Source organism: Malaclemys terrapin, chromosome 7 (assembly GCF_027887155.1).
Source record: "Malaclemys terrapin pileata isolate rMalTer1 chromosome 7, rMalTer1.hap1, whole genome shotgun sequence".
In the NCBI taxonomy this organism is placed as follows: Eukaryota; Metazoa; Chordata; order Testudines; family Emydidae; genus Malaclemys; species Malaclemys terrapin.
The window spans coordinates 123,986,403-124,003,557 of NC_071511.1; the positions used below are offsets into that span (position 1 = coordinate 123,986,403).

Sequence of the window (17,155 nt, forward strand, 5' to 3'; positions counted from 1 at the left end):
TGCATATTTTTAACAGGAAGGGTAATTAAACACTGGAACAACTTACCCAGGGTTACGGTGGAGTCTCCATCACTGGCAAATATTAAATCCCATTTTTCTAAAAGACCTGCTCTAGTTCAAACAGGAATGAATTCAGGGAAGTCCCATGGCCTTTGTTATCCAGGTCTGATCACTTGGGGAATGGACGCTGTTAATGTGCCTTTTGTGGCTAGCCATACAAACCGTCCTTCTGTTAATTTTGGCTGTTCCCAATAGCCACTATCCAGATACTTTGGCAATATAAAAACACAGCCGTGGTCCCTTCTCTGAGCTCTGATGTTTGGTGCCCTCCCTAGCTCCTTGTTCCCAGAGTACGCAGTGAATCAGGCGAGAATGGCTCTAAGAAGTGGGTTTTAAGTTGGGAGATCCAGTGGTGTTGGCTCCCTACTGATTCAGAGGGAAGACCGCCCCTCTACTGGATTTCCAACACCACTTCCTGCAGCACTTCACGGCTCTTCCAGCAATGTACTGCTGACCTAGCCCGAGGCTACTTAGCTCATGAGAGCTGCCCAGATTCCTACACAAGCAGACGGGTCCGCAGGGAGTCACTAAGGAAGGGCTCCTGATTATTAACAGCACTGGATTAGGACGCTGAAGCCCTGGGTTCAAGTCCCACCTTTGGCCAGTCTCTTACTCCTTGAATGGTCCCCATGTGTACAATGGGGATTGAAATCTTCCTTTGTCTAACTGGATTGTAAATGGTTAGGGGCCAGGATTGGGTCTCGCTGTACAGCACCTGCTCCAATGGGGCCACCATCTCACTTGGGGCCTCTAGCTGCCACCCTAATGCACATAACAGTAAGAAAGTCTTGCCATGTGTCCTGGCAAAGGTAACGCTCCCTAGGTTTGCTCTGACCCCAGGAGGCTCTGCTGATCCTCCCAAACCCACAACCCCTGTTGATATTGCTGGGGATTTTCTGGGATTTTTAGGAGCTGGCAAAGACCAGCTCAAGACGGATTCTGCTCTCGCTGCGCTGGCAGCCCGGAGGCTGGCTGCATTCCAGCCCAAGTGAGTGGTTATCTTCCAAGCTATTGATAACACAGCCCTCTGCAAGGCAACAGGCAACCCCAACCAAGGCAATGTCAGTGAAAGCCTTTAAAAGGGACTGCACCTCGCTTGCTCCGGGGAGAGCTGACAGCCACATCGAAGGACAATGGTCCCACTCCTGGGCGCGCTGCTCCTGGTGCTGGCACTCCTCTCCTTCTGGAGACTGGCAAAGGGGAAAACAGAGCCCAGGCCCAAGTACCCTAGGAGCCTGCCCTCTCTGCCCATCATCGGGAGCCTGCTACATCTGTCCGGTAACCCCCAGCTCCACCTCCTCTTCCACAGCCTGCAGAAGAAATACGGCAGCCTCTACTCCCTGAAGATGGGCTCCCACTACATGGTGGTGGTGAACCACTACCTGCATGCCAAGGAGGTGCTGCTGAAGAAGGGAAAGACCTTTGCCGGCCGGCCCCACACTGTAAGTAACCCACACGGCCCTGTCCCTCTAGCTGCCTGGGAGAGAAAGGCAGCAAAGCCTAGTGAGTAGAGCACAGGGGTGGGAGACCTGGGTTCTATTCCCAGCCAGCTGGGGGTCCTTGGGCAAGGCATTTCCCCGCTCTGCGCTTCAGTTTCCCCATCTCTAAAAGCAGGGGAATAATACCCCACCTTGCGGCGCTTTAAGATCATTGAATGACAGGTGCTAAACACACTAGGGCAGTGGGTCAGACCCTTTCCACATTTCCATCTAGTCAGAAAGAAGGGGAGGAGTGACTGTGAGACCCATCCACCCCGACTCCCCGACCTGTTCATAGCCCCCAGCTTGAGGTCCCACACAAGGGGGGGAACCATGCTCCTGTTAACCCTTCAGCTGCTGTGCTGGAACTAAAGCCCCTTTATTCATGTAGGTGGCACCCTCGTGATAAAGGTGGCTGGTTCTCAGGGTACCCAGGCTCGTGAGTCACCTGGTTACCCCCCGACCTCCAGCATACAGGAATTCTGCTTGTGCTTAGCTGGAGGCCAGCTCCTAACACCACCAGCCTGTTAGCCAGCCAAGCACTCTCCTCCGGGCTAGGCCTTACTTTGCCTTGCAGGGCAACAACAGGTGCCCCGCACTTCCCACATCCCTTTGAAGTGTTGCCCTGGGCTAGCCAGCCCCTGACACTGGCTACGCTCAGAAATCCCAGGCTTGCTGTCCCCAAAGGCACAGTCTATGCACCAAAGGGTCAAATTCAGCCCCAAACCAGCTTGATTTAACACCACACAGCCCAGAACTATATTTATAGTGAAAACACGACTAAGTTTGTTATCAGAGTTTAGAGTTTCAGGAGCTGGTGAGTAAGGAACCTGGACACAAAGGGTTACACATGAAACAAAATAATATCAGGCTTTCCAGAGACTAAACAGAACTCACAGGTTCACCTCCTGCCTACAGCAGTTTCTCTCACCCCAAATTTTGACCAAGGCTGGTTGTGATCCGGTTTTCATGGGTACCAATGCACTGCCTGTTTACTTCCTAGGGGCAGGAGAAGGGGGTGTTAGGGTGACAGGACAGCAATTGTGAAAAATCGGGATGGGGGTGGGGGCTAATAGGAGCCTATATAAGAAAAAGACCCAAAAATCAGGACTGTCCCTATAAAATTGGGACATCTGGTCACCCTAGGGGGGTGTCCTCTTTGTCTTCTCCGTGCAACCCCAAAGTTTATTATCTGTCCTCAGAGGCAGTATCACCCCTCACCCCCACTGTCACTTGTTTTTTCTGTGTGCTCTTCCCTGTTGTGTTCGTGTCTCTTTGTTGACTTGGTATATCGATCTGCACCCGTTGTGTTAGCTTCCTATGCTTTATTTCCACTCTGACAGAGAAACGGGAACAAACATCCTTTCTCTGCCAGAAAACCTGTCTGGCCAACGCTGTCTTGGTACAGACGTTAAAACGTATTTCCAGTCTCTGTGCATAACACCTCACGTAGTCTCTGTACATACATGTCACAACGCCTCTGATGACCAGTGTGACCCCAGCTTTCCCTTGAGACCTCACCTGACATTCTTTGGTGAACCAGAATAGACAGCCCAGAATCCGGCTATGTCTGAAACCGCTTGTCAGCTGGCATTGAGAGGGTCTCTTGGGTCACAACAGGGTTACTTCAGTATGTGACAGTAATGACCCCACCACAGCAGCGTCTCTACTCACAGCTGGCTCCTGAAGGCCACTCGGGGTTTTTTCCCCTTTGCTTTATTTATCCCCACAACATTAGCGTGACCCTGCTGACCCAGGCTGCAGGTCCAGGGACATGTATGTGTCCCAGAGGAACCCCCTGGCCACATTCCCCTTCTGGTTTCAATGGGGGAGGGCACGTCACTTCTTGTCCCAAACTGTTGGGTGAGACTGGCATGCACCGTTAAAGCGGGGCTGCGTTCCATCCCAGAGGTGGCTGCATTTCAGTGCTGGGTTAAGCTGCTCTGGTGCCTGCTTAACATGCAAAGCTCTCGTAGATGCTCTGGGATGAAATGTGCTCTCGGGATGGTTTCACTGACTGTGTGTAGGGCTTTACACATCCCCGAAGGGCCAAATTTACCATTGATCCAAGAGAGCAGCCCCAGTGATGTTGAATTTGCGTAGGGCCAGAAAGTGTGGGGTGGGAGGAGGAGGGCTCGGTGGAGGTGAAAGTCTGCCTCCCCAGCCCTAACCAAGCAGACTGGAACTGCAGCCAAATGGGCAGGACAGGAAGACATGCCAGCCACTCCCACGCCGCCACTCCATCAGCCCTGTAACTCCAGCCGCAGACAGGACAAAGCTCAGGCACCAAACCCCAGAGACCTGCGGGCCGGAGGCCAGGCTGGCCCATTTCCTCCCCCGTCGAATCCCAGCCACGCTGTTCCTTAAATATCCAGAGTGGGGCACCAGTGCCCAAGACAAGGCGCTCCTGTGTGCCACGCAGGTTACAGGCGCTGTCCCCGTTGTTCACCCTGCAGCGCCCGGGGGGACTTGGAGGCAGCCCCGTGTGTCCCCCGTGGCCATGCAGAGCACTAGGCCTTGGCTTAGCCCCTTGGGCTCGGCTGGAGCTAGGCACTGCACGGCTGATCCAGGTCAGGTCCAACGCCCGGGGGGCCGGGCCCCAGGGAAGAACCCTGCCGTCGTCAGGCCGGGATGGTGCAGAAGTGGCAAGGTGACATCGCTGGCTCCCAAGCCAGGCTTTCCACCCCCCTCTCGCTGTCCTGCCAGCGGCGGAGGAGATTGCTATGTCCCTCTCTTCGCCCTCAGGTGACCACGGACATGCTGACCAGGGACGGCAAAGACATCGCCTTCGCCAGCTACAGCCCGCTCTGGAAATTCCAGCGCAAGCAGGTGCATGCGGCACTCTCCCTGTTCGGAAAAGGGACGCTGGGCCTAGAGAACATCAGTAAGTGTTGCTCCCCTGCCTCTGCATCTAGGGAGGCCAGCCAACCGCGGCAGAGGGGACGGATGGGCTAGCGGGTAGGGTGCAGCGCTGGCAGCCAGTGGACCTGGCTTATATTCCTGGCTCCACCACAGATTCCTTTGGCAAGTCACAGTAGTGTTCTGTGCCTCAGTTTCTCCCATCTGTTCACTGACCTACCCCACGTTTGACCTACCCCACATCTATCCCGGGCTATCCCAGCCCCGGGCTCCCTGCACACACGGTACCGCCGGTACCTCCCACTCCCGCCCTGCAGGCCCCAGGCTATCCCAGCCCCGGGATCCCCGCACACACGGTACCGCCGGTACCTCCCAATCCCTCCCTGCAGGAACCGGGCTATCCCAGCCCCGGGATCCCCGCACACACGGTACCGCCGGTACCTCCCAATCCCGCTCTGCAGGAACCGGGCTATCCCAGCCCCGGGCTCCCCGCACGCACGGTACCGCTGGTACCTCCCAATCCCGCCCTGCAGGCCCTGGGCTATCCCTGCCCCGGGCTCCCTGCACGCACGGTACCGCCGGTACCTCCCACTCCCGCCCTGCAGGCCCCGGGCTATCCTAGCCCTGGGCTCTGCACGACATGCCTTAATCACAACGGGGGCCCTGTGAAAAGCACGATTTCACGGCCTGCGCGGAAAGCGCAGCATTAGCCCTGTCCCGTGACTTTTCCAACAGCAGGGCGGAGGAAGTGCCATCCGCGTGCGCCGGTCTCGTGCTGCGTGCGGCTCACACCACGGCAGCAGTTCAGAGCGGGTCAGCAGCTGGTTGCAGGCGAGGCCCATAGCTAGTGGCACCGCTGCTTGGAAAACGAGCTATGAGGCGCAGCGAGCGTGAGATCAGCCCACACGGATGCCTGGTACTGCTTCCTTCCAGTCTGAGGACGACGTGGTGGCTGCGCTTATTCCGGGAAAATGGATACTTTACCCGTCACGCTGCTGGGAATTTTTACCAAATCAGCCGCGAGTTTTACTGGGCCTGACTCATGAGCTGGGACACACGTTGTTTTTCCAGTCTCATCTTCCTGGCCTCCCGCACAGCCCACAGGCATCGATTGCATCAGCCCAGACCTCATCCCGTTACCTGCCCCCCTGCTATTCCGGTCACGGGCTCCCCCACAGCGCTGCCAATACCCCTCGATCCCGACCCACAGCCCCCTGCTATTCCGGTCACGGGCTCCCCTACAACGCTGCCAATACCCCTCGATCCCGACTCACAGCCCCCTGCTATTCCGGTCACGGGCTCCCCTACAACGCTGCCGCTACCCCTCGATCCCAACCCACAGCCCCCTGCTAATCCGGTCACGGGCTCCCCCACAGCGCTGCCAATACCCCTCGATCCCGACCCACAGCCCCCTGCTATTCCGGTCACGGGCTCCCCTACAACGCTGCCAATACCCCTCGATCCCGACCCACAGGCCCCTGCTGTTCCGGTCACGGGCTCCCCTACAACGCTGCCAATACCCCTCGATCCCAACCCACAGCCCCCTGCTAATCCGGTCACAGCTCCCCCAACAGCGCTGCCAATACCCCTCGATCCCGACCCACAGCCCCCTGCTATTCCGGTCACGGGCTCCCCTACAACGCTGCCAATACCCCTCGATCCCGACCCACAGGCCCCTGCTGTTCCGGTCACGGGCTCCCCTACAACGCTGCCAATACCCCTCGATCCCAACCCACAGCCCCCTGCTAATCCGGTCACAGCTCCCCCAACAGCGCTGCCAATACCCCTCGATCCCGACTCACAGCCCCCTGCTATTCCGGTCACGGGCTCCCCTACAACGCTGCCAATACCCCTCGATCCCGACCCACAGCCCCCTGCTAATCCGGTCACAGCTCCCCCAACAGCGCTGCCAATACCCCTCAAGCCCGACCCCCAGCCCCCTGCTATTCCGATCACGGGCTCCCTCAACAGCGCTGCCAATACCCCTCAATCCCAACCCACAGCCCCCTGCTATTCCGGTCACGGGCTCCCCCGACAGCGCTGCCAATACCCCTCGATCCCGACCCACAGCCCCCTGCTATTCCGGTCACGGGCTCCCCCACAGCGCTGCCGATACCCCTCGATCCCGACCCACAGCCCCCTGCTATTCCGGTCACGGGCTCCCCTCACAGCGCTGCCGATACCCCTCGATCCCAACCCACAGCCCCCTGCTATTCTGGTCACGGGCTCCCCCAACAGCGCTGCCGATACCCCTCGATCCCGACCCACAGCCCCCTGCTATTCCGGTCACGGGCTCCCCTCACAGCGCTGCCGATACCCCTCGATCCCGACCCACAGCCCCCTGCTATTCCGGTCACGGGCTCCCCCAACAGCGCTGCCGATACCCCTCGATCCCGACCCACAGCCCCCTGCTATTCCGGTCACGGGCTCCCCTCACAGCGTTGCCGATACCCCTCGATCCCAACCCACAGCCCCCTGCTATTCCGGTCACGGGCTCCCTCAACAGCGCTGCCAATACCCCTCGATCCCGACTCACAGCCCCCTGCTAATCCGGTCACGGGCTCCCCTCACAGCACTGCCAATACCCCTCGAGCCCAACCCACAGCCCTCTGCTATTCCGGTCACGGGCTCCCCCCACAGCGCTGCCGATACCCCTCGAGCCCGACCCACAGCCCCCTGCTAGTCCAGCCCTGTGGACGACGTCCCCCCCTTAGTCCAGTTCCAGCTACCCTCATCCCGGTTGTGTTGACACCCCCAGGCTCAATCCGCTGTCCCTGCTTGCTAGACTCTGGTGCTCACCAGATGTGTCACCATCTCTCCCCTGCCTTCTAGTCTGCCGGGAAGCTGCCTCCATGTGTGAGACTCTCAGCACTTTGCAGGACACCCTCCTGGACATGGCCCCGGAGCTCAACCGAGCCATCACCAATGTGGTGTGCTCTCTGTGCTTCAGCTCCTGCTACAGCCGAGGGGACCCCACGTTTGAGGCCATGCTGCAGTATAGTCAAGGTATCGTGGACACGGTGGCCCGAGAGAGCCTGGTGGACATCTTCCCCTTTCTGCAGGTGAGAGCTGGAGAGGGTGGTGGAAGAGGGGAGGTGGACAGTCCCTCCTCGCTTTTCACTGGCCAAGGTGGGCTGGCTGGGACTCTCCTAGGAGCCCATAGAACCTCTCTCTGGCTTGAGCAGCACCAGGCACGAATTCCCTGAAGTCAGTGGGTGACTATAAAATCATTGCTACATTCACTGGGAGGTCAGTAAAACGACGTCCAGCGGTCAGTTGACGACCTTGGTACGTTGGTGGATTTGCACAAAACACAGCAAATACCAGCACTTAACAGAAGCACCAGGCGAAGGTTGTCATCTTGCTCCCTGAAGGACTGTCCCCAGCTCACTGCCGCGGCAACGTGCTGGCTCTCAAAGGTCCCTAGACGTTTCCTGGACCTGCTGGGAGACCCAGGGCTCTGGAGGAAAAGGGCTAGTTTGGGAACCAGGGGGGACTTGCACCCCTGCCTCAGACGTCGCAGGGAGCACGTGGGGCCGGGCTGAGATGAAGTGGAGCAAAGGGGCGTCACCACTGGTCTTTCCTGCCGCAGGTTTTTCCCAACAAGGACCTGGCATTGCTGAAGAGGTGCGTGGAGGTCCGAGACCAGCTGCTGCAGAAGCAGTTCAAGGAACACAAAGTAGGTGGCTCGGCGTGGCCGCTCACTGACCAGGGCCGGGCCTGGGACCCAGCCGCCGGGCAGGGGGATGTATTGCTACAATCTGCACCCCACGTTTCCAGATCATCGAGGCCCTGCCAGGCCCCAGTGGGGAAGCAGCAGGGACCAGTGGGGATCTGCATCCCCCAGGCAGCAGAAGCCCCAGCTGACTAGCTACCTGCGTGATCCAGGGGATGGGAGCACACATCACCTGCTGTGTCTGGTGGGGCTGTATGAAGGGAGGGGTTTAGAAGTACCAGGGAGCCATGTCCCCCCCTCCCCCCATCAATGTACAACCTTCACCTTACTCTAAGGAAAAGAAACTCTTCCCATACCCACAGTGCTTGGTGCACAGTGGGGAGGGGGTTACAGCATGGGATTGCCTGCCCCAGCGCTGCTAGTGCCCCCCCACCCTGAACTCCAGCACCTACTGCTCCCCCAGTCCTGGGCTCCCCACGCTTAGCTCTGCCACCGCACCCCACTCTGGAGCGGGTAGGATAGAAACGTCCTGCAGCAGCGCAGATCTAGGTCCAATTCCCAGCTCTGCTGCTGACCCACTTGTAACCTGAGCCAAGTCACGGCCCCACCCCATGCCTCAGTTTCCCACCTGTAACATGAGGCTAATGATACTTCCCTGCCACATTGAGAGGCCTAGTGAATAGGAGAGCTGGGTTCTGCCGCTGGCCTGCTGAGTGACTGTGGGCAGGTCATGTCCCTTCCCCGTGCCTCCATTTCCCCATCTGTAAAATGGGGCTAATGGTACTGCCCCCTCCTTTGCAAAGTGCTGTGAGACCTACTGGTGAGAGCGAGGTGTTATTATCCAGGATTAGTATTGTTCCCAGGCAGGGCTGAATGTTGCCCTTGTCCCCAGCCTCCGCCAGGCGGGGGAAAGGAGTGCTGGGGAGGTGGGAGGTTTAGCCACAGGTCGGGGCAAAGAAGCTGCTCCCATCCATCTTGAATGGCTATCTTCACCTGGCTGGGAGTGTTGGGCCCACACCTCCTATCCACCCCGGGGGGGGTCTTTCTGGATGGGGAGGGGACAACCACGCTCTAGGCCCATCTGATCTCCCCGGCGTATGAACTGACACTGAGAGTAGCGGACGGCCAGGAGGGGCCCAGCCGCCCAGCTCCCCTTGCAGCCACCTCTGACCCCTGCTGTCCTGCCCCCTTGCAGGAAGCACTGCGCAGCGACTCGGCCAACGACCTGATCGATGTGCTGCTGCGCACCCAGCTCAACATGGAGAACAACAACAGTCAGCTGGCCCAACCGCTGGAGCTGACGGACGACCATCTCCTCATGACCGTGGGCGACGTCTTCGGGGCGGGCGTCGAGACCACCAGCACCGTGCTCAAGTGGGCTGTGCTCTACCTGCTCCACTACCCGGAGGTGCGCGCATCCCCCCTGCCCACCCTTCCGCCCCACGCCCACCCCAAAGCGCAGAGCCTGCTGGAGAAGAGTGCCCAGAAGTCCCCTTCTAGGGTGCCCCCTCCTCCGGGCCATTCCTTGAGTGGCCCCAGGGCTCGCTGTCAAACATGGAGGGCAGGATGAGCGTGTCCCCAGCCTAGACTAGCAACCTCTTCTGGAGTAGCTACCCTTTACCTGGCTTGGGCTAGGGTCCCCCTCAATGACCCCGGGTCCCTGGAAACCCCACTCAGACCCAGGTGAGCATTTAACAGCGATCCTTCACTGTCCCTTCCCCGTGCCTCCGTTTCCCCATCTGTAAAATGGGGCTCATGGTACTGCCCCCCTCCTTTGCAAAGTGCTGTGAGATCCTTCACATCTGTCCTGCTTGGAGGGGCCAAACAGGCTGTTCTGGGTCAATAATGTGACAAAGTCGGGCCCTGCTGGGACGTATCGACTGGGGCTCTGTTGCACACCAAGCTAAGGACAGAACTCAGACCGTTCTTACAGAGAATCTCCACTAGCTTTTGGCCTTACAGGGCCCGGGACACACCGTGAGGGGTCCTGATTCAATCCACTAGGGGGCAGTAGTATATGTACCCTACCCAGGTCATTTAGTAGCTGGACCAAAGTGACATGCTTTGCCATAGGGAGACCTGTAACCCTTAGCAATCCCTCTCTCGGCTAACGCTGGCCCGGCTGGACTGTGCCCCCAGGTGCAGAAGACGATCCAGGAGGAACTGGATCAGAAGATCGGCTTCGAGAGACACCCCCAGCTCAGCGACAGGCAGCAGCTACCCTACCTGGAGGCCACGATCAGCGAGGTCCTGCGCATCCGGCCTGTCTCCCCTCTGCTGATCCCACACGTGGCCCTTACGGACACCAGGTGAGACTTCTCTGGGCACATCCGAGCTCGTGGCCCAGCCCTGTCCCTCCTTTGACAGGGTGGGGAGGTGATGGCCGAGCGAGGCGCTGAATTATTCCCTCTCCCCCCACGCTGCAGCATTGGGGAATACACCATCCCAAAGGGAGCCCAGGTCATCATCAACCTCTGGTCCCTTCACCACGACGAGAAGGAATGGGACAAGCCAGCGGAGTTTAACCCAGGTGGGTCCTTTTCTCCACCCTTCCTGGCTGAAGCTTTGGGCTTAGCATCGGCACCCGCCTGTCTCTGCCCCCCGGGCTGATGGGGTCATTGCTGAGCTAGGCTGGGTTGAGAGGGAAGTGCCAGACTTTGCCTCTCTGTCTGTTACCGCCGAGCAAGGCCTGGAGCTGGCTGCAGCCCAGATCACTGGCGGGGAGAGCTGTGGGCAGGGGCTCATTTGAGCTTGGAGGGGATCCCTGGGCTAGGAGGTGCTGCCCTCCCGCGAGTCCCCAGGCCACGGTCCCCATCCTCCCAGGAGGAGGACAGCGCCAGGCTGTATGGAGCCTAGCGACGCTGCTCCTCATGCATCCAGAAGGGGGCGCTGCTGAGCAATGGCGCTGCTTCCCTCCGTTTGGGCAGCGCTGGGCCCACAGGTGACCAGCTGCATTGGACCCTCCTGCGTCCAGCACCAGGTTGGCCCATCTGGTATTAACTTTACGCAGTCTGGGCTGTGCCAGGCTGGAGCTTCTCCCCGGGAGGCGAGGGCTGTCAGGATCAGGAGGCACACAGGGGCCGGTGATAAGTCAGAGAGGCTCCAAGTGCAGAGGCATTGTCTCACGCCTCCGGATAGAGCAAGGGAAGCAGGACAGACCCAAATGTGTGTGTGGGTGGGTGGGGGGGGTGCAGGAGACCGGGTCTAGGGTGCAGAGCTCACGCCATCAGGTAGCTGCTACGAATCGGGCCTTGGCCCCACGGCACAGCCCTTTGGAGGGACGTGTGAGATGAGTTCAGCAGGTCTCTGCCCTTATGAGAGGCACCAAGTGCACAGTGTGACTGGCTGGGATATGCCCTACACCTCTCCCTCTGGGCTGGGGCCGGGGGGGAAAGGCAGCACTTCCACGGCCTGCGTCAGCTTCAGCCCAGAGCTCCCACATCCCCCACACAAGTGGGTGTCTGTCCGGGCCCTTTGCCCAGCAGCTGAACACAAAGGAAGTGGGGAGGGCTGGCTTGATCCTGCTGTAGAACAGGGGCCCCACACATAAGGAAACGTCTCGCCAATGATGCCGTCCCACCCTTTAACGAGGCTGCTGCACCCCCTGCAGGTCGCTTCCTGGACGAGCGGGGCAATCGGCTCTCCTCCCCCTCACCCAGTTACCTGCCCTTCGGAGCCGGGATCCGGGTGTGCCTGGGCGAAGGCCTGGCTAAGATGGAGCTCTTCCTCTTCCTGGCCTGGATCCTGCAGCGGTTCACCCTGGAGGCCCCCCCGGGCCAGCCGCTGCCGACGCTGGAGGGCAAGTTCGGCGTGGTGCTCCAAGTGCAGCCGTTCAAGGTGAAGGCCAGGCTGCGGGCGGCCTGGCGGCATGGCGTGTAGAGCTGCCCGCACCATGGACCCGGCCAGCCGCTCCAGGGACGCAGCGTGGGAGCGGCTGCATGGGACAGGGCTCTGTCCAATCCCCGGGAGGGGTCTATCCCCTGGACGGGCGAAAGGAACGTTGGCTGGGTCATCCTTTGGGCGGTGACGGGCCCAGTGGGTCAAACGCCCCAGGGGAAACCGCTGCTGGTGCCGGGGTGTCTGAGCCCCTGTAACGCCAGTCAAAGGCTGTGCCCTGGCTGCAGGGGCCAGGATTTAGTGTGCTGCTCCCCCCTCGTTGCTCTGCCACGCCCCTGGGGGGGTTCAGTCCCTCGGGGGCCAGGCAGGGTGCGGAGGGCGTGAGTTGGTGGAGGGGCTTAGGGGACTAGCAGAGGCAGGTTTCCTGTTCCCCAGGAGCAGGTGGGGAAAACCCCCCATAAAGGGGCCTCAGCCCTCAGGGACCCGGCTCAGCTCCTTGGGGGCTGAAGCTTATCACCCCAGCGCAGCTCCTGCCCTGTGCGGGGTGGGGAGGGCGCCGGGAGCTCCAGCCCTGCTCAGTTCCCCAGCCCAGCCCCAGTTACTGCAGCTTCATCCCCTGCCTTGGGGTCTGGCCTGCACCCATTTCCAGAGAGGCTCCGGCCTTCCTTCAGAGCAGGTGCCAGGTGAACAGGAGCAGGGCAGCCCTGGCCTGTTGGAGAGCAACTGCCACGTCAGGTGGGTGAAACAGAAGAGCGGGCAGAGCCGGCCGGGGCAGACCCGATTCTCTGACTGGCCAGGATTTTCAAAGGGGGATGGGCATTCAGTTAACGAGTACATTTGCTATGTGGTTTATGGCAAGGGCAGCCCCAGATCCCCACACACTGGGATCTGTCCTGCAGTCGAGAGGCAGCCTGGCCCAGTGGTTAGGGTGGCTAACCTGGCACTTGAGAGACTGGCTTCAATTCCCTGCTTCCCCCATGGACTGCGTGAAATTCAGCAAGTCACTTAGTCTCCCTGTGGGTTCCTTCCCGTCTGTACAATGGGCATAACAGCACTGCCCTACCACACTGGGCTCTTGTGAGACTGGGATGGGGCTCAGATACAGTGGTAATGGGGGGGGGGGGGGGCAGATAAATCCCTTTTCCACACAGGGAGTTATTCTGGACTAGCAGTTCCACTCTGAATTCACGCCCAGCCTTAATCCAGAATAAGATTCATGTGTAGACAAGCCCTTCGACAGACAGTAGCGTAATTCACAGGTGTACACTATTGTAAATCGTTGATCTGCGTATTACATCCTCTCTGCCTGATGTGCAGAGGATGGAGGTCTGTTACAGCTCCCAGCTGCCCAGAACCCCCAGAGGGAGTCGCTGGTTCAATCCCCAGCATCAACCGAGATCTTGCAGCCGTCATGCTAACAGACACACACTGCTTAAATTCAAAAGGGCCTATTAACTTCCTCTTCCCCACACCCAGTTCAAAAATAGGCTGTAGGTTTGTGCCCCGCGCTGCTACCTGTAGGGAGAAGCTGTAGGAGAACTAGCTTCACGGGGTTCAAGCCATGTATTTTAGAATATAGAATATCATAGAAGATTAGGGTTGGACGAGACCTCAGGAGGTCATCTAGTCCAATCCCCTGCTCAAAGCAGGACCAACCCCAACTAAATCATCCCAGCCAGGGCTTTGTCAAGCCTGACCTTAAAAACCTCTAAGGAAGGAGATTCCACCACTTCCCTAGGTAACCCATTCCAGTGCTTCACCACCCTCCTAGTGAAAAAGTTTTTCCTAATATTCAACCTAAACCGCCCCCACTGCAACTTGAGACCATTACTTCTTGTTCTGTCATCTGCTACCACTGAGAACAGTCTAGATCCATCCTCTTTGGAACCCCCTTTCAGGTAGTTGAAAGCAGCTATCAAATCCCCCCTCATTCTTCTCTTCTGCAGACTAAACAATCCCAGTTCCCTCAGCCTTTCCTCATAAGTCATGTGCTTCAGCCCCTTAATCATTTTTGTTGCCCTCTGCTGGACTCTTTCCAATTTGTCCACATCCTTCTTGTAGTGGGGGTCCCAAAACTGGACACAGTACTCCAGATGAGGCCTCACCATTGGCCTCACTCCTCAATGTCGAATAGAGGGGAATGATCACGTCCCTCGATCTGCTGGCAATGCCCCTACTTATACAGCCCAAAATGCCGTTAGCCTTCCTGGCAACAAGGGCACACTGTTGACTCATATCCAGCTTCTTGTCCACTGTAACCTCTAGGTCCTTTTCTGCAGAACTGCTGCCTAGCCATTCTGTCCCTAGTCTGTAGCAGTGCATGGGATTCTTCTGTCCTAAGTGCGGGACTCTGCACTTGTCCTTGTTGAACCTTATCAGGTTTCTTTTGGCCCAATCCTCTAATTTGTCTAGGTCCCTCTGTATCCTATCCCTACCCTCCAGCGTATCTACCACTCCCCCCAGCTTAGTGTCATCCGCAAACTTGCTGAGGGTGCAGTCCATGCCATCCTCCAGATCATTAATGAAGCTATTGAACAAAACCGGCCCTAGGACCAACCCTTGGGGCACTCCGCTTGATCCCGGCTGCCAACTAGACATGGAGCCATTTCACTAGCTACAGCTGCTTTAGTGTGATTGCACAAGGCCTGAATGCGCCCCTTAGCTAGTGAGAGACAACGGCATTTCCAAGCAGGCCTTTGAGACAACATTTCATCCAGAATGCCCCTGTCTTCTCTGAGGTGGGCCGCCCCGAAGGATCAGGATTCTGGAAATCCGAGAGCAGTGGTTTTCACCGGTGCAGGGCGAGGTCAGCCTGGGGACAACTCCCCTTTTTCTCTTTTCATCTAATGGAAATGAGGGCAGCTGCTGCTGAGGTGTTTTGGAAAGCTGATGCGGGCAGCTGCAACCCTGGGGGGCGGGTCAGGTGAGCTAGAGAAGCGTCAATGTCCCGGAACAAGGCACTGGGGAGGCCTCGTCTGGAATCCTGGGTGCAACTCCAGAAAGATGAATTCAGAGTGGAGCAGGGGCAGGAAAGGGCTGCGAGGACGGTCAGGGGACCGGAGAGTCTGTCTCATAAGAGGGGACAAAAAGACCCTAGGAAAACGAAGGCTCAGCAGGGCTCCAGCAGCTTGCTATAAATACACCAGGGGAGGGGAGTAAACACCAGGGAGGGAGAAGAGCTTGTGCCGCTAGCGGGCAGTGCTGGCAAGGAACAAACGGGGATAAAGTAGCCATGAACAAATTCAGACTGGAAATTAGTGGAAGGTTTCTACCCATCAGAGCGGGGGAGGGTCTGGAGCCGCCTCCCACCAGGGAACAAACCCTCTAGCCAGCTTTAAGTGTATGTGCTGGGGTTAGCTAGCAGGAGACTGGACCTGCTGATCTAGGAGGTCCCTTCCAGTCCTAGGCCCTGTGACGTTTGAGGGAGGGGAGCTTGTCCCAGACTGCATCTGTCACAGCTAACATCATGTGGCTCTTCCAAAGCGCCCTCAGACCCCTCTCGCTCACTCCGATGACCCCGTAGTAACTGAGTGCCTCACAATCCTCCATGTGTTTGTTCTCACAGTCACTATTATCCCCATTTTACAGATGGGGAAACCGAGGCACTGGAAGAATGAGGCAGAGCAGAGCATTTAACCCACTTCTCCTGAGTCCTGGGCTGGGGATCTAATCAGTAGGGCAGCCTTCCTCTTTCCTACAGCTTGTGCTCCTGTCCGCTTGCGGCCATAAAAGGTTGACAAAAATAGCTCTGCTGTGCCGAGCAAGTTCCAACATGGGTAACTACATTCTGTCTCTCCGTTTGCCCTGCTGTCCTAATTAGCCAGGTCAGGTTGCCATGTGCCGCTAGACATCCACCATGTTCCACCCAAAGGGCGGTGCTTTCAGTTATAGGAGCATGACTTTGGTCCACATTATTTATAGCCCAGTAGCACCCAGCAGCGATCAGGGCCCCGTTGAGCTACAGACAATCCCTGAAAGTTCTCACACTGGCAGCATTAGCCCCAATTTACATATGGGTAACTAAGGCACTGGGAGATTAAGTGACTTGCCGAAGAGCCCACAGGAAGTGTGTGGCAGAGCTGGAATCAAAGCCATCTCTGCCCATTCCCGGGCGGGAGCTTTAGCCACAAGCCCATCCTTGCCCCCTGTAAAGTGTGTTGCTATATAAATAAATGGTATTATCACCTAGCTGCTGGTGCCTTTTAACATTTACCCGGCAGCGAGCTGGCATTTTCACTCTCTATGGTTTTATGATCCACAGCGATTCAGCAATCTGGCTGGATTACAGCATGTCCTCAGTGATCGGGATAACCTTTTACTAGAGTAAAGAGTCTGTGTTTGCTCTCGCCGAAAAAACAGACTGTACAAGAGGGAGCCATGCAATTAGATCCCGCCCCCCCCATTACTTGAGCTCTTAATATTTAACTAACTAGCAACAAGGCAACAACTTAGAACTAGAAAAAAAAAAAAACCCCAAACCCCAGAAGCAGCAGAGAGGGCATAGAAAGAAACGAGTTCTTCCCCTGTATTCAAAAACAGGAGCTAGTATGAAATAAATAACAAACCCACACAGATTCTCCCCCCCACACCTCCGACTCCCATATGACTTTTTATAGACATTGACAGATTTAAAAACAATGTTTTTTAGGACCCCTTAGGATGTGCGTTACTGACAACGTTACCCCAATGAAACGAGAATGATTTTGTTAGCGTTGGAAACGGGAACTTTCACTTTAAAAAAAATAAAATCTTGTTTTAAGTTCTATTTAATTTGTGTGCTTAAAAAAAGGTCCAGAAAAATTTCTGTTGACGATGAGATTTTTATAAAACACACACACACACACGTCTCTGCCCATCAAGTGACTTGGGTAAGTGACTCTCGCCGCTCCGTACCTCAGTTTCCGCATCTGTGACATGGCGTTTATGATTCTGAACTCCTTGGTGAAGCCCTTTAAGATTTGCAAAGCGCTGTATAATAACTGGGGCTTATTACTGTTAACTTGGCACGATGCCCTTCTAAGAACATCTCTGTATCAGAAGTGGCCAGAGTTGTCAAAGCCACTGCAGCCTATGCATCTGATCCTGCACAGAGCTTCACATGAGCAGGATCTGTGCATCTGCATGGGAATCACTGCAGGAGCGGGGCTGGTGGGAACGGCCGTGTTCAGTGCCTCTGAAAACCCAGGCCCTTGCTTTCTTTGCTTCCTAGAATCCCTGTGTGTCTTCTGTCTCCTCCTCAACAGTC

General features: G+C 57.2%; 1 protein-coding gene across 1 annotated transcript; it reads left to right on the forward strand.

The window, feature by feature from the left end:
- The first annotated feature begins 1,193 nt into the window (after nt 1–1,193).
- On the forward strand, nt 1,194–16,621 carry LOC128840947 (steroid 17-alpha-hydroxylase/17,20 lyase). Its single transcript, XM_054035556.1, has 9 exons — nt 1,194–1,502; nt 4,284–4,422; nt 7,230–7,459; nt 7,990–8,076; nt 9,269–9,481; nt 10,213–10,382; nt 10,500–10,603; nt 11,684–11,910; nt 15,499–16,621. The coding sequence occupies exons 1-9, from the start codon at nt 1,194–1,196 to the stop codon at nt 15,544–15,546; spliced, it is 1,527 nt and encodes a 508-aa protein (XP_053891531.1). The 3' UTR covers nt 15,547–16,621.
- Nucleotides 16,622–17,155: the final 534 nt, after the last annotated feature.

Excerpts from the sequence above, each read along its gene's own strand:
- LOC128840947 (XM_054035556.1), top strand. The coding sequence starts at position 1,194 with ATGGTCCCACTCCTGGGCGCGCTGCTCCTGGTGCTGGCACTCCTCTCC. Across the intron at positions 7,460-7,989 it reads ACATCTTCCCCTTTCTGCAG|GTTTTTCCCAACAAGGACCT; the intron begins GTGAGAGCTGGA and ends TTCCTGCCGCAG. Across the intron at positions 11,911-15,498 it reads TCCAAGTGCAGCCGTTCAAG|ATGGGGAAACCGAGGCACTG; the intron begins GTGAAGGCCAGG and ends CCCATTTTACAG.